This window comes from Hydra vulgaris, chromosome 05 (assembly GCF_038396675.1).
Source record: "Hydra vulgaris chromosome 05, alternate assembly HydraT2T_AEP".
NCBI lineage: Eukaryota > Metazoa > Cnidaria > Hydrozoa > Anthoathecata > Hydridae > Hydra > Hydra vulgaris.
The window spans coordinates 38,048,672-38,075,000 of NC_088924.1; the positions used below are offsets into that span (position 1 = coordinate 38,048,672).

The 26,329-nt window shown below is 27.5% G+C and overlaps 1 protein-coding gene across 7 annotated transcripts in view; it reads right to left on the reverse strand.

The window, feature by feature from the left end:
- Positions 1-16,685: 16,685 nt before the first annotated feature.
- The window catches only part of LOC136080838 (mucin-2-like), a 101,334-nt gene continuing 91,690 nt past the window's right edge, over positions 16,686-26,329 (reverse strand). For all 7 annotated transcript variants that reach the window (XM_065798096.1, XM_065798100.1, XM_065798097.1 and 4 more), the window contains one exon: positions 16,686-16,897. In XM_065798096.1, coding sequence (XP_065654168.1) covers positions 16,848-16,897 — 50 coding nt within the window. In that variant the 3' untranslated portion in view covers positions 16,686-16,847. The remainder of the gene's footprint in view (positions 16,898-26,329) is intronic.

Here is a 26,329-nt window from a genome sequence, read left to right on the forward strand (position 1 = left end):
CTATTTTTTCATTGTATTAAGTAAAGATTCTCAAATAACATTTTTTTTAATTTTTCAATATTAAATATAAAGCTGAATCCAGACTAGGCAGTAAAAAAGGCGCTATAACAGTTACAAACATGATATGCCTAAAATGCACTCCAGAGACAAAAATACTATAAAAGCTAAATTACTTTTGCACTGAGGAAAACAAACTTCTTCCGCAAACCTTCACATTAACACGTCAGTAGAATTTATTCTCAGATAGCAAGCACATGTTGGCTCGACGTTTGGGTAAACAAATATACCATCTATCAAAAATGACGTCAGCCTAACGATGTACAATTTTGTTAATGAACAATATGGTTTTTTATGCTATGCTTAAACAAGTTTTAAAATTAGCTTAAAATGTCTAATTGTCTTTATTTTGAAATTAAACTTTTATTTTTTTAACTTAAATAACATGTCTTCATTGAAATTTCGTTTAGTAGCTCCATATCACAATAAATATTTATACTATTGTATCTGTGTACAGATCGATGGAGATTTGTGTACTTTATACATTGATGCTGTTTCCTTTTTTTATTAATTTTAACTAATTTAATTTTTTCAGCCTATTAATATATGAAGCCGTTAAGCAATTATCGACAACTTTTTTTCTACGAATCCATATTGAACCAAGGTATTGCCAAATGAGCTCGAAAAATGTATGTGTGTATGTATGTATGTATGTATGTATGTATGTATGTATGTATGTATGTATGTATGTATGTATGTATGTATGTATGTATGTATGTATGTATGTATGTATGTATGTATGTATGTATGTATGTATGTATGTATGTATGTATGTATGTATGTATGTATGTATGTATGTATGTATGTATGTATGTATGTATGTATGTATGTATGTATGTATGTATGTATGTATGTATGTATGTATGTATGTATGTATGTATGTATGTATGTATGTATGTATGTATGTATGTATGTATGTATGTATGTATGTATGTATGTATGTATGTATGTATGTATGTATGTATGTATGTATGTATGTATGTATGTATGTATGTATGTATGTATGTATGTATGTATGTATGTATGTATGTATGTATGTATGTATGTATGTATGTATGTATGTATGTATGTATGTATGTATGTATGTATGTATGTATGTATGTATGTATGTATGTATGTATGTATGTATGTATGTATGTATGTATGTATGTATGTATGTATGTATGTATGTATGTATGTATGTATGTATGTATGTATGTATGTATGTATGTATGTATGTATGTATGTATGTATGTATGTATGTATGTATGTATGTATGTATGTATGTATGTATGTATGTATGTATGTATGTATGTATGTATGTATGTATGTATGTATGTTTGTATGTTTGTATGTATGTATGCATGTTTGATTGTATGAATTTATGTATGTATGCATGTATGTATGTATGTGTGTATGTATGACAGTTTAGCTATGATAGATTGCATATATTCAGATAAATCAGACCATGAAACTGTACTTTCTTTTAAAACTCGACTTAAGCATTGTAGTTCAGCTTCAGTAATAGATGAGACTACAAAGAAAAACTACAAAGAGAAATCTGATTTTTTTAATTAGAAATCTCCTGTTCTTAAAATTTTTTAACGTTTGATGCAGGTGGTTAAAAACAAATCTTCTGTAAATTTAATTTAAAAGTGGGCGGAAAGAGTGGTATTGCTTAACATGCTGATTGCTCAACATACTGAATAAAATCAACATTTGTGTCTCATCTTTAAATTAAAATTAATTATTTTTATTTGTATTTGTATTTATAGTATTTAAATAATTCCACAACATAATTTTTTTTTTAATTTTAATGCTTTGAAACATTAGCTTGCTTGAGTCACCATACAATCTATTTTTAGGTGATGTTTTTTTTTATTTTAAAAATTGTGGCTTTACCACTTCTTTGTGACTCTTTAAAAAAACTTAATAAGATAACTTTAATTAACTATTTTTTTGTAATATCAAAATAATTACAAAAAAAGTAAAAGTTTAATATAATTTTATAACAGAATCGAACAACAGGAACATTTTCTCGACAAAAAAGAAGTTTTTTTCAAATTTTCTGGATGGATTCTGTTTCTTTCGTTTGAGAGAATATCTCCAGCTGTAGAAAACAGTCTTTCAACATCAGTAGATGTTGGAGGTTGTGTAAGGTACTGTTTGCCACCTTTGTCAACGCTAACTTGATTTTGGAATTTGTATTTTTTTTGATAGCTTTTCCAAAACTCAAGGCATTAAAAAGCCATTGGACTATCCAAAAAAACATTTAACACTTATACTATCATTTTGGAAGAAGAACGCGCATTTGATCCTATTTAAGCAAGAGGTTGCGCAATAATTTTTGACATTATATAAACAAACGATGCGTTTTTTTCATTGTCGCCATATAGAATTTGAGTTGCAGGAGCCAATTCATCTAGAGGTTTAAAATTATCCATTTGAGACATGACAACGTGTTTAGCATTTTGCAAAGCGCCTTGAGATCTGAAAAAATACCATTTGTATCTTGGATCGAATAAAGTAGCAACTGAACAATGTTCTGTTTTTCAATTGCTGAAAAACATTTTTCCATTGCACTTTTCATAGCAATTTTCAACTCCTAAACACTGATATCGCTAGAGGTTATTTCCAATGCTTTAATTGTTGTTGTCACAAATGGAATACAGGAACTGATGCAAGAGTCAACACCTGACAACATTTTTGTTGCCTCCTCAAAAAACTTAAAATCTTCACCAATTTTTCACAGAGGCTCTAATTTTGGACAAAAAATTAAATTGCCACTGACGGAAATTTGATTAAGGTGGCAACAATGGCTGGCTTCAAGTGTAAAGTTCGCTCAAGCATATCGTAGGTAGATCTCCATCTTGTAGCAAAATCGCTTTTTAAGCCAAGTCTGACTTTTGTATCCATATAGATTTCTTGCTGTCTGTAAAGTTCAGTGTAAAAAGTAGTAGAATGGGATGCGTAAGAACAGAGTTTTCGACTCTTTGCAATCAGTCCGTCTATGATTGGATGTGAAAATAGTTTTTTTTATGATGACAAGTTGAAGGGAGTGGTTAAGGCATCCAGCTGACACATAGTTACAGCTTTGTTCATTAAAGGCTTCCTTTACATTTTCTGCTTCAAGATTTTGATTTCTTCAAAAATAAAAGTTTGCTTAAGAGACAATTAAGCAAACTTTAATTTTTGAAGAAATTTCCCACTTCTCTGCTGTTATTTCGATCTTGTTGAAAATGTTTTTTGCGCCTTTCATCAAATTGAGAACAAGAGATGCAGAAATTGACACGGTTCCAATCTTTAGAAACAAAGTGAACCGTCATCCTCAGGTAGCCATGATGAAAGACAGACTGACACACTTTTAGCTTATGTTTTGATTTTTTCCTCGAGAGGAAATTTTATTTTTTCATAAGTTGGATCCAGTAAACTTCTGTAGTATTTTTCACTAGCAATTTTGTACTTAGGAGCAACAAGAGCATGGTGCCTCAAAAAGCCTAGCATTGTTGACAATAAACCACGGTTGGAGGTTGAGAATCATCATTTCAAAACATTGACTTGTTAAATTTTTTGGCCTTTTTCAGAGTTAGAGTCAATTTTTGAAGAAGCTTGAATCCAGTTCGGAATTATAGAATTTAACATGTCAATTATTTATTTTTTTGATCGTATATTGAAGATTGGAACTGTCTTTCTCTTGTTTAATTTCAATTCAGCTTCTTCGTTGACTTTTGGATTTTTTGAACTTTCCGGCGTAAATTTGATGTCATGATAATGATTCTTCAGATGTGACGTTAGTCACATTATAATTCTTGTTTTTTGGGGTCGTCTGACCTTATTGAAACTTTGCCGTTGCATGTTTTGCACTGAACTATTTTTGGATTGTTTGCTTCAATTATGACATATTTCCATGCTAAACTTGTTTTTCTTTTTAAATTCATTTTGTTAGAATGAAATATAAGACGGTTTTTCAATGTTGCTGGTTTGCGTCAAATACAAATAATCCGGTCAGAGTTGCGGCCGGAAGCGAACCAAATTTTGGTCGATTTCTAATTTTAACTAATTCAATGAGATATTCAATAAGATATAATTCTAATAAGATATTTGATGCTAGTAATTGGTTAAAAACGAACAACTAAAATTAAAAAGTTTGTACATTTTTTAGAAAAAAAGGTTTGCTTTGTGTGAATGATTGTCCAGGTGCTTATTACATTGTCCATAAGACAAATTTTGAATTTAATCCGAGCATGAAGAGATTTCTCTCAAAAAAAGGTGCAAAAAAAGTTTAGACTATTTTTAGCTATTGATTCGGAGCCAATGGTTTTATGTCAAAAATCCCAGGTTAATTTGAAAAAAAAGTTTACTCGGAAAGAAAATCTTGCATGTGCTTCTTGAATTATTAATGGCAACTTTTTATTCACTAAAACTTTATCTTAATCTCATTCTTAACTCTGGGGATGTAAAATCTTTTTTGAAGTTTATTATAAAAGAACTTACAACGAATTGAAAGATTTTGCACGCCCTGCTTTCTTAACTCTAGACAATAACAATAACTTTAGTAAATGGCATTTGTCTCGTTTTATTTCACATCCATCAATTTTTGAACAAACAGTAAGAATAGCTTAAAGGGACTTGTTGAACTACATGTTTTCTCAAGGCATCATACAGATTTTCAGTATTAATAAAATTATTTATTTTATTGATAAAATATTTTCTACGTTGATTTTATAGGTAGAATCTTTTTGGGTTCCAATTGATAAGGCAACAACTATTATTCATTACGCTTCGAAAATGCAGGAACATATAGGGCCGTTGCATAATTTTCTGAGCTACACTTCTGGAGCTTCTGTTCTGAATTCTTTAGTTATAAAACAGCAACTCAACGAACTTTCGTCAACATTTAATATAAACTCTGAAGCTTCAGTTTCTCCAATTTCAATCTCTTAAACTTGAATTCATTATGTGCTCAACTTTTAGAACCGCAAAACAAGTAGATAATACAAGAAAATTATTTAACGAATTTTACGAGTGACAAAAGAGTATGAAGAAAGGAAAAATAAGGAAAGAAGAAAAGAATAAGGTTTGCAAAGACAAAAAAGAAAAAAAGAGAAAACGGAAACATGCTTTAAGTCATCAAAAGCTGTTGCCAAAAAAAGCCTGAAAGAATTAAAGAAAGAAAAAGAGTGAAAGAGTTTAAGAAAAATAACATGTATACTTTGAATATTTCAAAAAATTAAAATTATTCCTCTTCTGATAAATAGAGCTAGTAAAAATCTTTGAAGCTTGTGCTGTATAAAATTGTTAAATCTATTGATAAGTATAGTAAATAGATTATAAACATTTAATTTTGCATAATAAAATGTTAAGTTTTTTTATTTTTTATTTACATTATTACATGCAAATATTTATTATAAGTTATTAGATAAAGTCTTTGTGACTTGAACACTTCATTTACAATTTTAAACTGTAAATATTTTATTTCAACATTTGTAATATTGTAAAAATGAATTTGAAATTATTGTTAAGTACATTGACTTTATATTGAAAGACCTTTAATTTGCATTAACTAGAAAAATCATATCACAAGATTATTGATGAAAGTCTTACAAAAGATAATCACTAGGAATTTTTAATGATATTTTATTTAGACACGTCTTTTTTTTAAGTCTTTTTTTTTTGGGACTTTTATACCTAATTAGTAAATTAAACATTAAATAAATTTGGCTTTAAAAAGTTTATAAAATTACTATTTTTTAATAATTGACTGCAAAACTAGAGAAAAAAAAATTTTTGTGTTGAAGAAATCGATGAAGCGTTTTTCGACAATAATTTTTTTTTTGGATAACTTGTTTGTATATCTTGGGAAAGAGTTAAACATATTTATTCAGTTTTGCTTTACCTAACTTTTTTTTTTTTAAGGATGCTTCTTACCTCAGTATGTTGAAGATGTGTTACAGAATGGAGAATGAAAAAAATATTCACCATTAGGCTAAATTGAAGAGCTTTGAAAAGCGCTCAGAAAATAAATACCAGCTGCTAACAAAGCTCACATACCTCATTAGAAGCCCCTAAGAAAAGTTGCGGTCAATTTTGTCATGAACCCATGACAGGTGCCTTCTTTACATAATTTTTAAACGGTTGTTGCATAGAGTATATATCAAGAGAAATGTTATGATGAGAAGATGCTCCATAGTTGCTCAATTTTTAATTCAAAATGGTAGAAGGTAAAGATTATTGGTTTATTGAAATTTTTTTTTTTATTAGAAAATTAGATACTTCTATCTAATTTCTAAAATACTTTTTATACTTAATGATACATATAAGTGCTATATTAAAATATGTTGTTTAAAAATATGACAAAAAATATTACTTCCAATAATTGCTGTACTTTTATTTTTAATATATTTTGACAATTGCTGTTCTACATCAGAGTATTTTACTAAAGATGAAAGGACGCTCACCCATAAAGTGATAAATAGAACATTAAAATCGCATATATATATTATTATGGCATTACCTATGCAAGTTGCAGCATCTGGGTTAGGAGGAAAACCTCTAGTAAAAACTTAATTTGTTTTTAGATTAAAAGTTGTCGTTGGTTTTATAAATTTGGTTTACGGAACTTGCTACTAAAGAGTTACTGTTGTGACGAGGAGGAGGGGGGGAAGGGGAATTTAAAACGGTCAAAAATTGCGTAACGTAATTTGTGGACAACTTTTTTAGTATAATATGTTTTAAAAATGTTTATATTTACTATTTTAAATAATTATTGAGATTCAAACAAAAAAAATGCATACACTATATTTTATTTTATTTTAAATTTTTTTTGTTCCTCAATATTACAGCTTCGCGATTACGTAATAAAAATTTATAAACAGTAAATTTATAAAAACAAAAAATTTATGTAATGTCACAATATAATAATGTAAAAAGAACGCGGGAAACTTGCAAATGACTAAAATATCATCAAGAACCGCTTTACATTGTCATATATATAAAAACCTATTCACAAAAACTTTACATAAAATTATTACTTTATTTTTTTTTACCGTATTTTTCTTAAAATTATTTACACGCTTGTTGATAATGCAATGTTCAAAATATATTTATATACATTAAAAAAAAGAAACTATATAAAGAGCTAGAAATCAATATAGTATATATGGTATATTCCGATACTTTTAAATATTGTACTATCTAAATAGGCTATATATTTACTCAAATTTAGTTTTTCGTCAATAAAATCACCCAAAAATTAAGTGCCATTATCCTTACTAATTTCTCAATTTTTAATAAGCAAATTCGGAAACCAAGATTAAAGTTCTTTTTTTTAAAGAAAGTATAAGTTAGAGAAAGACTCGTTTTTCTTAAACTAATAGAGAAATTTTTTTCCCCTCAGCCATTCAGAAATATTTTCTAACTCTTAATTCATTTTTACGAACAGTTCGTTTAAAATTTTTCTGGAGATAAAATGTTGCTATCGTCAGCAAACGTTATAGTAGAAATTATTTTTGATGCCATACAGAGATTGTTTAATAGAATGTGGTGTACCATAAGTATTGATCCTTAAGGTACACCACATTCGATTAAAGACGAATTATAGAGTTTATTGCCTCCATAATATACATATTATATACGTATTGCAATATTTGATAACTTTTAATTAAGGAAATTTAAGCTTGTTGTAGAAGGTAAGTACTATGCTGCTATTCTGCCGTGAAAAGCCAAAACACAGTAACTTAACACAGAAAAATAGTTTTGAGTGTTTTTTTGAATTTTAACATTTACTGTAAATATTACTGTACTGTAACAGTTCAATTATATTTACAGTTTTTAAGGCGTAAACAGATTCTATCTGCTAACCAGCTTCACACCTCTTTTTCATCTACTCGGCTAGTGTAAATGTATTTATAATAAATTGTTTCTAGTTTAGTATCTTAAATGCCGGATCTTTTCGACTCAATGCATGAGCTTTGCTTGCATTTATATTTTTATGACAAGGCAACTCGTTCTGTTATCTCCTAATTAAGGTACAGCTCAAAAACTCACTTTTATGGTTCTGAGTCAAGTTCTTTAATAAATCCAAAAATGACTCAAGTACTAAAAACTATAAAACGTAAAAAACCATCGTCATCGTCAAGTTCTGTAGTTCTATCATTCACTAATATTTGTGGTTTTCGAAGTAACTTTTCTTCTGTTAAGCCTTATCTTTTGCAAAGTTTGCCAGGCCTACTTGCTCTTTGAAAGACTACTTTGAGTTCAGCTGTCTCATCTTGTGCTTTTCTTAATCTCTAACACTCGCTTCAACTCGCTTTCCAGACAATCCAAATCATTTACCTTCTCTAATTGAATTATGTCTTGTTTCTGTTCATAGTCAGTGCTTAGTTTCTTCACATTCACCCCTAGGTGCTTCTAGTCTCGGTTTAATCTTCCTAAAACTATTACCTCATTCTTCTTCATTATCAGAATCCCCCTTCATTATCAGAAGTACCACGAAGATGGTAATCCTCAATGTACCTCTTACAACTACCTTAAAGCTGACTGGGACTCTTTTCATGATTTTACTTTTGATGGCCCTTGGGTAGAAATTTTTTGTCTTCCTACTGACAAATGTGCTTTTTAAGTTACTTCCTGGATTCAGGCTGGCATGGAATCTTTTATTCTCTCTCGACAATTCCAAATCAAGCCTCATTCTTCTCCATTGATTTCCTCTCATTGTGCTGCTGCAATATATCTACTTTAAAAACTATTTAACAAATGCTTATCAGAGTCTTATTTTCTAGCCAGCTGGAAAGCGACATCTGTTATCTTTACTTTAAAAAAATCTGAAGAACGATATGACTCGTGTAACTACCGTCCCATTAGTTTTCTTACTATCATAAGCATGGTTTTTGAGTCTTTAATTAACAAACAATTATTCTCTCATCTTGAATCTAAGAATATTTTCTATATTCTTGTTCTACTGCTGATTTGTTAACGGTAATAGCCGATTGGTTTTATCGTGCACTAGTTAGATATGGAAAGGTTAGTGCTATTGCTCTCAACATTTCTAAAACCTTTGATAAAATTTGGCTGGTAAATGCTGGTCTTCTCCATAAGCTCTTTTTTACGGCATTTGAAGTAACAGCGTATCTCATTTTATGGTGTATTAGGTAACAGGTAAGATTATTGCATCCTTCCTTACTAATCGTAGTATAAAAGTTGTCCTCAATGGACAGCACTCTTTTTCATTTCCTGTAACTTCAGGGGTTCCGCAAGGTTTTATTTTTCTCTCTATACTTTTTTTAATTTACATTAACTATCTCCCAGAAAATTTTAAATCTAAGGTGGCATAGTTCGCTGATGATACTACCATTTATTCTTGTCTTGATAAGAACCCGACACTTTCTAATTGCTTAGAGAGGACATTTAAGCTTGAAAAGGCTCTCACTTCTGCTACGGCACGTAACTCCCAGTGGCTGGTGAACTTTAACTCAGATAAACTATTCATTCAAATAAATCACATCCTTTTACTGTTACTGCTCCTAAGTGCTCTAAAAATTCTTATTCATTAATTTTTTTTTTTCGAACATCTTTGGAATTCGCTCCCTTCATCTTGTTTTCCTGATTCATATAATTTGCAATCTTTTAAATTGTCTGTTAATCGTCATCTTGTATTATAAACTTCATTTTTTCTCTTCCAGTAACTCCCAACTCTAATAGTAGTTGCTTGCAGTTTTGTTGGAAGTGAAGATGTTTTAAGACAAAAAAAAAAAAAAATAGTAACTCCGCACGGTTTCGTGTAATCTGTGACATAAATTATTGACTATTTTTTGAGGTATTACTGAAACAAAGTAAACTCTTGCACAATGTTATTAAAGTTTAAAACGTTAAAAATTTTTCGAGGTATTGTGGTTTGGCTTTTCACGGCAGCATTGACATCGTCAATTCCATATATTCAATTCTATATAATTTTATTGCCTTCTTTTAATAAGGAACTTAATGACAAATTCTATGAAGCATTAAATGTGACAACATTAGGCAGCCCATAATTGTTGCACTGGTTGTAACTGAAAAATTAACCAATCCTTTGTCATTGTACAAAGGTAAGTAATTGAGACGCATCATCTGAGGCCTGCCGACAAGTGTTTCCAGCTGCACAACATCGCTCAGTTTGAATATAACTAAAGTGCCAAGGTTTATTTTGCCGGATGTTAAAAATTACAAAAACGAAGTTACAAAATAATAGAAAATCCTGGCCAGAGCAAGAAAAACACAGACTTGTCTTATCACTGAGCCCCGTTAGATAGGGTATTTTAAAACGTTTTAAAAAATTTACATAACTAATAAGTGATGAATAAAACAGTATAAGTTCATACAAAACTTCAGCAATAAGATAAATCTTTGCTAACAATCCAATCTTCCAGCGGAATAATTTTAAAAAAATAAAATAAAAGTGAGATAATCATGAAAGTTATCAATCACAAAAAATTGCGTTAAGTTTTATTAAAAATAAAGCAATATAAATAGGTATATAAACCTCATTAATAAATATCAACAAAAACCTAAAACAAAAAAGGAAAACAATAAGTAAAAAAAGCTAAAGAAAATGTAATAATTTTAAATGATTTATTAATTCAAAACCATTGTTTTTAAAGATAGCTGTTTATGAATGAAAAATATATACTTTTTAAAAATTTATTATTAGGAAACGGTTTTGTTTGATGTATCATGGAAATACTTGTATACTTTTGATATATTTAATATGGAATTTCCATGACAATTTTTCATCTAAAAGCACTAGAAAGTTTATAGTCAATTCCCTTTTAATTATTATGATATTGATTAAAAGATTGGGCAATTTAAGAGGAATATTATCGGCTTTACTAGATTTATGGAATAGGATAAACTTTGTTTTATCTACATTTGATGAAAGTTGGTTACTTATAAACCACTCGATGAACTTATTTAATTTATCGTTAAAAATTTGAAAAAAAAGAAAAATGTCTTCGTGAGAATAAAATAAATTAGTGTCATCTGCAAATAAGATAGTGTTTAATATTTTAGATGCTAACTATAAATCATTTATATAAAGTAAAAATAATAATGGTCCTAATTTGGTTGTTTTTTGAGTCTTTTGATTCTTTAAGTATAAAATTTTTTTAAGTACAAATTGTTTTCTGTCATTTATCAAGCTAGTTAGACACGATTTAAAGTAAAGTTTTGTTTTTACATCATAATTTTTTCAAAAGTATCTCATGATTTACTCTGTCGAAAGCTTTTGATAAATCAATAAAAAACCCAATTGTATAGCAATCACCATTAAATCCATTTGATATATGCTTAACCAATTCAATTATTGCATGGTCAGTAGAATGTTTTTTTTTTTTAATCATATTGATTAAAGTATAAAATTTTATTTTCAGTTAAATATTTATAAAAATTGTTATACATAATGCGTTCAGTTAGTTTAGAAAAGCAGGGCAAGACTTAAATAGTTCTGTAGTTTGAAATATTGGTCTTATCGCCAGATTTGTAAATAGGTATTGTTTTTGCAATTTTTAATTTATCTGAAGTATGACCTGATTTAAGTGAGAGATTAAAAATATGGAATAATGAGGGTACGATAATATTAAAAACAGATTTAATTACATTAAGATTATTTGATCAATATCTGCACTTTTATTTTTTTAAGAATATTAAAAGCATTATGCAGTTCACTTTTTTTCAAAATTGGTTCGTCCATTATTATACTATTTGTTGTAAGATATGAATCAAACCCTTTTTGACTAAATGGAATTTTCGCTACTAAGCATGGACCAACATCAAGGAAAATACTGTTCAGTTTCTCAATAATATCTTCTTTATGTTAAATGAGTTTTCCATCAATAAAAAGTTTTTTAGGTAAGTTATTTTTTGCAATTTTTTTTTCCAATTAATTAATAACATTTCATGTTTTTCGAGTGTTTCCTTTGTTAATTTCAAGCAATTTAGCATAACAATTAACTTTTGATCGTTTTTTAATATTTCAAATAAATTTTATAGTTTTTGTAATTAATTTTATTTTTATAAGTTTTATGTTTTAAATGTTATTCATACAATTTTTGTTTTTTCCTTAATAATTTTAATAGCCCTTTGGTCATCCATGGGGATAGAAAGGACTTAGAATTTATAACTTTTACTTTTAAAGGAAATGCTTTATCATAGATTTTACAAAATTGGTTCAGAAATAAATCATAAGCATTAGTTACATCGTGAGATTGTAAAATAAGATTCCAATCGACGCAATCATTTAATAAAATTGGCATTTCGAACTTTCATTGACTTGTTTCATGAATACTATTGATTCGAGGGTAGTATTATCAAGAGTAACGCTACCAGTTATAAAGAATACAGGCAAATGATCAGTTAAGTCAGTCCTAATTATACCCGTTTTATAACGGCTATTATAAAAATTGGTAATTATTGCGTTATCTAGTAATGTTGATGATACTTTTGTAATCGTTACGTTTTCTAGTAATATTGATGATGCTTTGTTTATAGTTGGGGTAAGATTATATTCAAGAAGAGTATCCATAAAAAATTTTGCATCATTATTTAAAGCATGGTTGAGTAAGTCAATGTTCATATTTCCAACTACGTAAACATGTTTCCGCAATTAATTTTTTGTGTTTAAAAATGTGTGCAGTTTTGAATGCTTTTAAACAACCAGCTGTCTATAAATAGCATTGATGACGACATTTTTTTTAAACTTACTTATTATCTTTTTCTTTTTTTTTAAATTTTTATATCGGTGCCCAAAGTAGTCTCTACGGTCTTATCATAGAGCACCGCGGATGAGCATTTAATTGGAAGTTCACGCCTTTCTCCACACTGATGTCGATATAACTTGCCCAGAGCTGGGGTTTGAACCAGGGATCCTTTATTTCTGAGGTAAGTGAGCAACCACTGCGCCACGGCTGCTAAATCTATTATCTCAACGCATAACGACTCACAATCTATATTGTTTACATTGTTTCACTTTCTGAAATAATGAAACTGTCAAAAGTGTTGTAAAAAATACATAAAAGTAGGTAAATTATAATAAAATGTATATAGAAAAAATAATAGTTAACGAAATTTATCTGTCAGCTTACTCTATGATGTCTTTCTAACTCGACTTTTTGTGACTTTCATTCTAATTTTCTTCGTTCTTATGAAACTCGCATACTTTTGGTCAGCGAAGCGGGTGATGATGCTCTTTAGCGAGTCTTCACTGACCCGGGTATGTGGTCTCTATATGGCAATTAGCTGGAGGAGGATATACCACAATACCCAATAATAAACGAAATCTATTAATAGAAAAGGGAATGGACGGATTAACTAAAAAAAATATCTATACAAACGTAAGTGCCAATATAACATATATGAAGCATTGCATAGTAAGGCTTGCAAATATGTTGATAAATTGTAATTCTTCAACTTAATTTTTGTATTCATCTCAATTTATATGCTAACAATAATTAAATAACTACTTAATTATTAAAATTTTATGTGTAGATGCAGATAAATTTATGTAAATTACTAAATCATCAGGAGTTTTATTAAGTATCATAAAATTAAGTAAGCGTTTAACTGTTTGTCAATTACAAATGCCAGTTATAAATTTAAAATGTCATGAATAACACAATCTTTATCTTAAATCTCAGTAACATAAACAAATTTAAGTATTTGAGTTACCAAAAATTATATCCTGAATTTTGACTTGCAAAATACTGATAATATTAAAAAGATTGTTAGTATAAAAAGTCTGATTCTGCCATTCTTAAAAATTTGAATTACAAAAATTTTTGGATTTATGTGGTGATAAATTATACACCACTGTACAGTTAAGGAGCTTGGCTAAACGCTATTAAAAAACTGGCTTCGGTTTATGTGGATACAAAAGACAGTGCTGGCTAAAAAATCAAAAACGAAAAAAGATATCACAACTTTAACGTAACTTTTTCAAATCATATCCAAACACAAAAAGTTTCTCTTTTAAATAAAGGTTTTGTGTGGCAATGGCAACATACCATTAAAATAGGTGGCCAAAAATATAATGGTTGTATTCATGTGGATATTAGGCCTTAACTGAGCAAAATAGAGACTTGAAATAATATTTTTATTTTTGTATTTAACTTGCTCATAGGCGATTTTTTCGGGCATGATCCAAACAATGGACAATTTTTGAAATGCTCCAAACTTTTTTGTTCTTTTAACTTACTTTTGTAACCTTATATCTGGAGTGGGGACATACTTTTAAGGGGATCAAATCACCCTTAAAAGTGTGCCCCCACTCCAAATATGAGGGCAATGAATTCAAAAAAAAAAGTTGTTGTGTGTATTTTTTGCCAACTAGAGACACAAAAAAAAAGAAAAAAGCTATTCAAAATTTGCAATATGTCAACTATAGTTCAAAACTTGCTCAATGTGCTAACTCAAGGTGGTTATCAGGTAAAAAAAATTAGCGATTTTTGTGAAAAAATATGTTTTTTAGATTAATAGTCAACTTTGTGTGAAATTTAATTGGCTTTTCGACGATATATAACATGATATGGGTTCGAAAATAAAAAAATGTAAAAAAATTGTTTTAGTTGATAAGAGTAAAAAATATTTACTTAGTGATGTGCATAGCAACCAATTGTTTTTGTAGATATATTAACCTAAAAACTAGATTTAAATAACTATTTATTTTCTTTGGTCTATATAATTAACTAAACTTTTTTGAACCAGAGTTGTAAATTAATCTGCATCTTGCTATTAAAAATATTCTTAAAGACACATTCTTGGCACTACGGTCAGATTTGTTATCAAGATGCCTGGATGGCGCAACACAAAATCCAAATGAAGCTTTCAACCAGATAATCTGGAAAATATGTCCAAAACACATTTTTGTTACTAAAAAGGTACTAGGTCTGGATGTTGCTTCAGCTGTAATAAACTATAATGATGGTTTAAGAGGTTTCACAAGAGTTTTCAATTATTTGCAGCTCTTGCCTGGAAGCTTTATGATCCAAGACTCGTGGAAGAAGGATATACCGAGAGTAAAGAGCACGATTAATAATTCAACTCCTCAGCAAAAAATGGCTAGAAGGAAAAGGAGATGTATCAGAAAGGGTTACATTGATAAGAGAGAGGTTACATTGATAAGACTATACATTGATAAGGAAAAATAAAAAGAGGGAGAAGACTCTAATGTTTCAGGAAATTTTTAATGAATATATAGTTTCTAAACTTTGAAGCTTGATTTCTCAATTGTATTTTTTTGTCTGACTGCGAACAGCAAACAATTCATATCTTTTTAACCAGATATGCAATTAACTTTAAATTTTCAAGGTTGTTTCTTTATAGATAGAACTGCAGTAGCTTACTAGAAATAATCTTAAACTTTTTTTCATTTGAATATATTAATATTATACCTTAGGATTTTGTACCGATAATATCCTTTAAAATTGAAAGTGCTGCCATTTTAAAAATAATCTTTATTTTTAGTTTTTTTAGTAACCTTTCTTTATTACATTATTATCTATCAGTGATGTAAGTTTTAGCTTATAATGTCATAAAAAAGCTGAGAAAATGTTGTTTTTATTTTCATTCATTTTTTTGCATTTTATGCTAAATCAGCAAAAAAAAAAGCAAATAAATTTTTTTTGAGCATTTTTAATTATATTAAGTATTTTTCTTTTAAACTAATTTTGGTATATTGGAACCGTTCGGGACGGCCCTGATTCGAAGAAATTTTTTATTTGTGTAAAAAAACATCAATTTTTTAAAATTATTTGGCGCTTTAGATCGCAGCCACACTTCTCAGGGTAGTACAAATTAAATCAAATTTTTAATTCTTCATCAAAGTTGAAATTTAGAACTCTTGTGATGAATTTTTAAAATGAATGCATAAAAATTGTAGCACCAACTTTTTCAGGAATTTTTTTGATTTTTATTTCTAACAGCCTATATTGTAACCTTTTCAATGATGCATATATTGTCAATTTTTCAATGATTTATATATTAAACAAAAAAAAAATTACTAAAACCCTGCATTTTAAAAATTTTAATCAAAAAAAATTACTAAAACCCTTTTAAAAATTTTAATCAAAAATACATTAAAAAACTAACTTTAAGAAGCCACTACCATTGAGCCTGCCACATTTAGAATTTCATAAATTGGAAAATTCTTAGAGGGTGAGAGTAAATTGTTTAAATTGTTATTTTGAAAACATAAATGTTGCTTTTTCGTTTCGTTCTATTTTCGTTTAATAAACAAAAAAACAAAACTTGCTTAGAAAAAGGCAAAAATCAAAGTTAGAAATAGTTTTGACCTTATAACGCATTGAACAAAATAAAATCGAAATCTAGTTTCATTAAACTTATTGGAACCGCGTTTAAGAACTTATCTTAAAGAAATTTATCACGTTATGGACAAGCACAGCGTGGTGAACCAATTTATCACGTTATGGACAAGCACAGCGTGGTAAACCAATTTATCACGTTATGGACAAGCACAGCGTGGTAAACCAATTTATCACGTTATGGACAAGCACAGCGTGGTAAACCAATTTATCACGTTATGGACAAGCACAGCGTGGTAAACCAATTTATCACGTTATGGACAAGCACAGCGTGGTAAACCAATTTAAAGTAACAACATCAAATTTATTTTAAAAATTATCAAATTTATTAAAACAAAACTTATTTAAACATTGAATGTAAAAAATCGTGAAAATATAATTCTAACAAAAAAGTTAATATATGAAAAGTAGTAAATTAAGCAAATATTGTAAACACTCCAACGTATACTCGACTGTTGACGCCAACTAGACAATCAAGCTGTTAGGGATGTAGCTTGAATAAGGACCAAGCATAGCTAAATAAAATTAACAAAAGAACTTATTATGTAAAATTGAATAAATGTCAACCGTAACGACACTTAAGACTATAAAAAAAAAAAAGAAATTTTAGGAATTCTAAGAAATGTTTTTATTGAAAAATGGTTTTAACCAATATAATGAAACCATCAAACAACAGTTTTATTTAATCAACAAATAATATTAACCTAACAATGTTACTCCTTTATACAAAATCATTGGAAGTGGATGGGTGTTTTATAACAAAAAATAAAGAAGTCCAAAAAAAAAAAAAATTTTTATTTATATATAAACATATTTACTGTATATATATGAAGGCTCCAGGGAAAAAACGATGAGATTCCAAATTTGCCTGAAAAAATTGTGCCAGTGCCATCTAGTAGCATTTTTTGTCGCCTTTCAGAATATCGAATTGCGAAAGGGAAAAAACAATGGCAATCCTACAAAAAATGCGTCTTAAAATTGCCCATCCCATCCCTTTACAGCGTGGCGTCATACATTGCCTGAAGAAATTTAAGAATGATAAATACACGTTATTACCGTTTAAAACGTATTAGTGGACTTTATTCTACAAAGTCTATATCTCGGAATAGTTATTTTACACGCACTTAATATACGCACACGTTTTTATCAGTTGTAAAAGTTTCTTTTGCTCATATCTCAAAATGAGATTTTTGGTTATCTCATCGTTTTTCCTCTGGACCCTTCATATATATATATATATATATATATATATATATATATATATATATATATATATATATATATATATATATATATATATATATATATATATATATATATATATATATATATATATATATATATATATATATATATATATATATATATATGTGTATATATATATATATATATATATATATATATATATATATATATATATATATATATATATATATATATATATATATATATATATATATATATACACACACACACATACAGTATATATGTTTACATATATGTAAGAAGCTTATTTGGAATTATTTTAGGAAAAAACACTTTAAAATGGTTTTAAGGGGTCATATTGGAGATTTTCTTAAAAATAACATCTTTTTAGGTTTTAAGGTTTTATTAAACTAAACTAAAGAAGAAAATTATAAAAAATATGAACATAGCTGATTGTCAATACATATATATATATATATATATATATATATATATATATATATATATATATATATATATATATATATATATATATATATATATGTATATATATATATATAATATAATAATTAGGGAGAGATGAGGTTTGGTATCATGAGGAGGGGGTCGGTGTGGGTGAAATTTCTTTTGAATAAATTCTTATTTGGTTTTAGTATATAAAACTATCTGAAAAAAGTTCAAAGTTCTAAAACCTTAAGTAAAAGTTGTTAGACTATAACAGCTTTTACTTAAGGTTAAAATATAGTTAATTTGTTTTTAATCTGTCATAAAAGTTTTTGAAAATGTTAATAGATTTTGCATATATAGTTGCTTGATTTAATTTGTTCCATTTTTCTGAAATCCTATTTGTAAAAAAATCATATCTTGCTGCTGATCGTTTGACTAATTGTCTTATAATACACATGTTGTGACCACGAGTGATTGAGTTTCTTAGAAAATCTGGTGGATGATGCCAAATTAGATTGTCATAACCATTAATAATTTTAAACATCTGAATCATGTCACCTCTTATTCTTCTTTCACTTAACGTTGTCATTTTTAATTTATTTAATCTTTCATGATAACTTAAACCTTTTACTGATGAATTCTTGTTGCTCTTTGTTGTACTTTTTCTATTTTCTCAATGTCTTTTTTAAGATAAGGATTCTATATTGAAGTACCATATTCTAAATGAGGGCGAACTAACAACGTAAATAATAGTTTTGTGCTTTCTTCATCCAAATAACTGAAACACCTCTTTATCAATCCTAACTTCTTGTTTGCTTTACCAACTGCAATATTGATATTTTATTCCCATTTCAAATCATTTGAAATATAAATGCCTAAATCTCTTTCTAGAGTGGTTGTTGTTAAGTTTGTCTCATCATCATTACTGCCGTCTACCATTTTATAGATACATTGAGGATTATTTGGTCCAATATGCATAACTTTGCATTTATCTACATTAAGCTTGATTAACCATTTGCTTTACCAATCCAACAATATATCTAAACCACCTTGTAAATTACTCTGCTCAGACTCACCTTGCAATATTGAAATTATTTTTGTATCGTCAGCATAAAGTTTACATTGATTTTGTAAATTTACAACCAAATCATTGATGTATATAATAAACAATAGTGGACCAAGTACCGAACCTTGAGGAACGCCACTTAAAACCAGTTTCCAATCTGAAACGTTATCGCCTAAAACAACTCTTTGAGTTCTATTACTTAAAAATGCTTTGCACTAATTTAAGAGTTCACCATTTATACCATAACTAGCTAACTTAACACATAACCTCTCATGTGGTACAGTGTCAAACGCTTTTACAAAGTCCAAAAACAATCTATCGATAAACTATCTTCTAAAGCTTGTGTTATTAAGTCCATTGTTTCCAATAGGTATGTACTGCAACTTTTACCTTTTACAAAACCATGCTGTTTGTTTATAATTAAATCATTGGTAATCAAATGGTTTATTGTACAATCTCTTACAATACTTTCCATTACTTTGCACACAATTGATGTTAAAGAGACTGGTCTGAAGTTTGTAGCTTCCAGTTTGTTCCCTTTTTTGAACCTTTGCACATAACCATTGTTTTGGTAAAACTCAAGTTGAATATGATCTATTGAATATAATTGATAGTGGTTTTGCTGACGAACTTGAACATTCTTTGAATCAACTCCAGTTGATTTATTTACATTTAGTTTTTCTATAGTTTTTCAATATTTGTTTTTCTATAGTTTCTAAAGTGAATAAAGGAGTTTGACATTTGACATTTGCAGGAGTTTGACATTTGACATTTTGAACACTTGGTAGACTATTTTTTCTTCTTTAAGAATGAACTGAAAAAATCATTTAGTATATTCGCAATTTTTGAACCCTCTGTTATTATTTCCCCATTTTTGTCCTTCAATGCTTTGATTGTATCTTTTATGTTCATCTTGCTGTTAATATAAGCATATACACTCTTCGGATTCTTTTAAGCGTTTGTTGCAAACGTTTTTCCATATTTCTTAATTGCTTTTTTAATTAACTTTTTTAGTGTATTACTTGTTTTTTTATATTCTTTTGTCAGTTTTTTGTCTTTAAATCTATTGCTTTTGCAAGTATACCAAAGTTTTCTTTTATATTTTGATAAACATTTTAACTCATTTGTCATCCATAGAGGTTTACGTTTAATTATTTTATTGTATTGAAGCTTTGGAATAAAACCATCACATTTCTTATTATAAATTTCTAACCATTTTTGATAACACTCATTTACATCGAGATTTTCAAACATTTTTTCCCAATTATAATCATTAAAACATTTAGATAATTCATCATAATTTCCTTTATTGAACATAAATTTTTGATTTATTAACTTTTTTGTTTTATCTTCTGATTTTAAAGAAAATTTGAAGTTTAATATATGATGACCATGTTGTATATTTCCTAGAGGTGGAGAGTGTTCTAACATGAATATTCTACCATTTGATTCAGTTAAAATTAAATCAAGAACATTTGTTTGTTGGTTTGCGTTCATTTGAAATGTCGGTTTTATTACATTTTGATGCAGAAAATTATCTTGTAAATATTCAATAAATGCTGAAGCTGATTCGTTATTGTCATTAACAATACCAATATTTTCATCATTCCACTTAACCATATGAAAATTAAAATCACCTCATAGCAATAAACCATTAAATTTTCTTTTTTCAATTAAATCAGTTGCACAGTTAATTGATTTTATTATGTTTTCACATACTTCAAACTGCTATCACCTGTACGATAAATGCATCCACATAACATCAGTTCATTTGCAATATCAATCGAACACCATATCTGCTCAATGCAATTATTGTTTAAAATACTATTTGATACTTCAAATGATTTGATACTATTGTGAACATAAATGCAAACACCACCACCCTTACTATAAGAACGATCTTTGCGATATAGTGAATAACCTGGTATATTTGTTAAAGAGATATCTGTCCACCATGTTTCACACACCATTATTATTTGAGGTTTTTTAACTTCAATTTCTAACATTAAATCTTCATACTTGTTATTTAAAGACGTTGCATTGGTGTACCAAAAAGCCAGACATCTTTTAATATTTCTATTTTTATTATGGTTGTTTATTGATAAGGATTTCAACAACTCTGTTGCTTCTAATCCCATATCGAAAGGGTTTACTCAAATTACCATTTTCATCTAACTTTGCATTTTTTTTATTTCTTTCTTTGACCAGTTCTCTTGTAAGGTTTTTTTCAGCTACATTTTGATCAGGATTGATATAAATATTTGTAAATTTATTGTTATTTTCAAGTTTTTTAGCTGATTTCAGTACGCTCATTTGATCATCTTAGCTTGTTAATTCAACTAAAATAGGACTGCTGTTGAATTTTTTGCTGCTATAACTATCTTTTTTTGCTTTAAATCTAAAAATACATTAAATTTTATCTTTATCAACACCAATTTCTGTGAATAGTTCTTCAACTTGAACTCTATCCTCTTCTTTACGTTTCTCACCTTCAGACTCAGTTAATAGTGGTTATCCAACAATAGCTATATTTTTTTTCTCTTTTTTCATTATCTTTTTTGACAGCGACTATTTCATTCATGACATTCAATTCTTCTTTTGATTTATTTTTGTCATCTTTGACAATAGCATTCCAATTCATAAGTTGTTTCCTTTTCTTCTAATACTGCTAACCTGGTTTTTAAACCAGAATTTTCTTGCTCAAGGGCATCAACTCTTGTTTTTAACTCTTCTACCATCATTTTCAAGTTGTTTAAATCATCTTCATTTGCTTTTTTTGGAGGCATGTTAAAAAATTCTTGATCAACTAAACCATATTACACAGGGACTTGACTTTGGCCTGGCTAGTTGCCTGCTAGAGCTGCAAGTTGGTCGCTTGAATAAGGTGTGCTTATAATCACCAATGATTGACAATTGCTCAATCTAATGTTATATATTTGATAAGAGGGCTACCACTCTGAATAACAGGGGATTACCTCTTGGTAGAGAAATTATTTAAGTTTATTTATTAGTTAACCTTATTACACAGGGACTAAAAAGTTTCAGTATGTGATTTTTTCCGTATATATATATATATATATATATATATATATATATATATATATATATATATATATATATATATATATATATATATATATATATATATATATGTATATATATATATGTATATATATATATGTATATATATATACATATATATATATATATATAAATATGTATATATATATATATATATAAATATATATATATATATATATATATATATATATATATATATATATATATATATATATATATATATATATATATATATATATATATATATATATATATATATATATATATATATATATATATATATATATATATATATATATATATATATAGTGAATGCTCTATATAAGCAACCTTTCTACGAGCAACTTTTCTTACTTCAACTGTTATGTATAAGTAAAAATATTTTCCAGACGGTAAGTACTTTTATACGCCTTTTTTCTCCTTAAGTAACTTTTCCCAATATGAAACTTTTTTTATTGAAATTGCTGCAAATGAGTTGCTTATATAGAGCATTCACTGTGTATATACATGCATATATATATATATATATATATATATATATATATATATATATATATATATATATATATATATATATATATATATATATATATATATATATATATATATATATACACACACACATGTATACTATTAATATATTTATGATCTTAAGATTTAAGTACTTTTACTATTAAAACTTGCATTTAAACTTTCTAGAAAGATCTCTCTTGCTAGAAAAGTTTAAATGGATTTGGGTTTGCTATAATAGAGCAAATAATTACTTTAACCTAAAAAATCAAGCAAGATTATAATTTGAGATAAAGTTTCTGAATAATAATTTTCAAATTTTTTCTTGATTTAATATTTGTTATTAATCATTTTATATACCTAACTTCATTAATCTAATAACAATAACTAATACTTAATACTAATCAAACAACAACATTAACCAATCAAACAACAGCATTAGCTTTTTAGAAACTTAACATTAAACAACCAAACAACAACATTAACCAATCAAAAAACAACATTAGCTATTTAGAAAGCCTGTTAATGTAAAGTGATGTGTGATAGAAAAGACTATTAATGTATAGCAATGTACCAATTGTACCAATTGCATTTTGATGCAATTTAAAAATAAAATTTGATTTCACCAAAATCTTTTAGAACTTCAAAAACTTTTCAATAATAAAAGAATTTAGTTTCTTAAAAACCAGATCCAGATTTGAATTTTAATTTGATCATAGAGTATAAATTTATATTAATCATTTTTATATTAAATTTTATTGAGGCCTTTTTTCGTTATGTCTAGGTTATGCATTATGTAAAAAAATTTAAGCTAAACATTGTCATACAGTTAAGTTTTACTTTGTGTCAGAACACTACCTATAAGCAGCAATCTTTATGTGACTAGATTCATGCAACTCTACTTGATTTTAATTGATATTATGACTCATATAACCAATTTAAAACGTCTGTTAACTCCCAATATATGTCCCAATATAAAAAACTGAATAATAAATTCATATCAATAAAAATTAAACTTCTCATTTTAGCCAAACCTTCTCTATTTTGAATCTCAGATTCTATATAATATACCTTACAATCTAAAAACTTGATCAATTATTTTATGAAGATTTAATTTGTAAGAGCTTTAGTATCATCATACAGACTTTTGTCAAAAAATCTAAAAATTCTCTTTTTTTTATAATAATTTTTGATTCTGTTATTTTGAGTTGAATTTATTTTTTATCTTTACATTTAATAATTTCAAAAATTAAAAACTTCGAAAATAGTGGATGGGAGCCAAGGCTTCACCTCTGCTGGAATCACTGATATTTAATGTTATTAAATGAAGTATAAATACTTAAAAATTGATGAAATGATGGAGTAAAAATGATGGAGTATAAATACTTTAAATGTGAAGAGACTATTTTCCTAATTTATGTTGTATTTTCTAAATACGACATTTAAATTAGGGGACACAAAACATATTATGTTTTTAGAAAGCGCTATGATGCTTTGACAAATTAAATCACCACCTGTCTTTTATTATTATAATTATTGCGAAATTATGTCAATTATTGCATTAACTAATAGTTAACTTTCTCTATTTTACATTAAATTTAAACTGTATAAAAAGAGCACAAAATATATATACTTCACATTTATATATTTTGTATAAAGGTCTATTTAAACATTTCGAAATGAGATTAAAAAATGATAAAAGTGTGTTAAGCAACATACCGGTAGCATGGAAAATAGAAATGCCAATAGCATTTTCAATATAATGATATCCCCTGATTTAATAACTGCAGTTTTGTATAAAAACTAGATTATATAATTGCTCATAAAATGAAAACATATTTTTTTTTACATTTTGATGATTCTTATTTCATCATCTTGTTATGCAATTTTGATTTAAGAGAAAACAAAACTTGTTTTAACTTAGCCATACAAAAAATTGACATGTTTTATTTTTTTCTTTAATACCATGTACAGTTTATATTTTTTATGTTACAAACATTTTATAATAACTGTGGCATGTGTGTAACTATTATTGATTTTATATTAACGCAACGCAAACATTCTATTTTAAGTGGCATAGTTTTGCAGTATCCTCATATTAAAAAATAGCAACATTTTGTTAGGAAAAAAAAAAACTTGTTGTGATAAAGAGCCTAGAAATAAAAAAATAACATTTAAATAAAAATAAAAGATTCAGAATATATAATAAGGCATCAAATGTCTCCTTTTTGTGTTGAAGTTTACCATAAAAACCTTAACTTTTTTTAAACTCTCACATAAACAGGGGGAACTTGTTCACCTTAAATATAACATTCTGTAAAGAGATTTCTATAGTTTTTATACTTGTATAATAACTTTCATTAAATCATTATATAACATTTATTTTAAAAATCTATAAAAGATATATTAAATTAAAAATATATAAAAGATATATTAAATTAAAAATATATAAAAGATATATTAAATTAAAAATATATAAAAGATATATTTACTTGAAAATAATCCTTACAATTGTTAAAAATAAGTTGTAATAATAAAATCTAAAAATATATTGTTTTATTTTTAATTTTACTGCAAATCTATTTTTAGATTTAGTTAAAAATTATACAAAATAATATGATTTGCTGATTGACATCATTGAAAAAAATCTACAATGATGTCATATACTGAAACTTTTAAAAATTAAACACGCACAAAATAAATTGTTAAGCCTATGTATTGTGATATATATTATGAAGACTCCGAAAGTAACAGAAAAGATTTGACAATAATGACAAAACTAGCTTTCATTGATATACAAAAACCCTAATAGTCACATGCTTGGCTTGGGGTATACTTACACATCAAACCACCTATTCGTGGATAAATCAGGTTTGAATCCTTTGACCATTCATTTATATGTTCACACTAAGCAACTCTTCACTCTATCACCTTTCTTTTTGTTCTCCTTCTTCTTAAGACTGCACTGTTTTACATAAAATTTCTAATCAATTTGACCATGCCCTTTCTCTTTACCATTCTGCCAATATTGTTGTTATTGGTGTTTTTAACGCGCATCTCACTGAATAGCTTAGCTCTAACACAACTGACTCTTCTGACACTAATGCCCATAACTTCTGCATTTCTCAATCTCTTACTCAGATAGTTAACCTTGTGACTCCTTTTCCAAACAATTCTAATTACTTACCTTTACTCTTTGATTTGTGTCTTGTCTTTGACCCTAGCTTGCAATCAGTTTCTCCTTTCCTCTCATAGGTGGTTCCGACCATGCATTGATCTCTATAAATATTTTGTTTCTTTTTTTTTTTAACTCACCCTTATTATTGCACTACTTACTTCAACCCTACTTTGTGATGGTTCTTGGGCTAATGTCTTTTCTCTCACAGCTGATAAATGCGCCTCCTACCTAACCTCCTGGATCCAGACAAGAATGAAAGCTTTTAATCCTTCTTGTTGGTTTAAAGTCAAGTCTCATTTTACTCCATGGTTTTCACCTTCTTGTGCAGCTGCTATATCTAATTGCAATCATTTTTCATCTTTTTCAAAAGAACAACTCTCTTGAGAACAAATGCATTTTTAATATTGCAAGAAATCAATGTGAAAAGGTTCTGTGTAATGCTAAGCTCCATTATTCTCA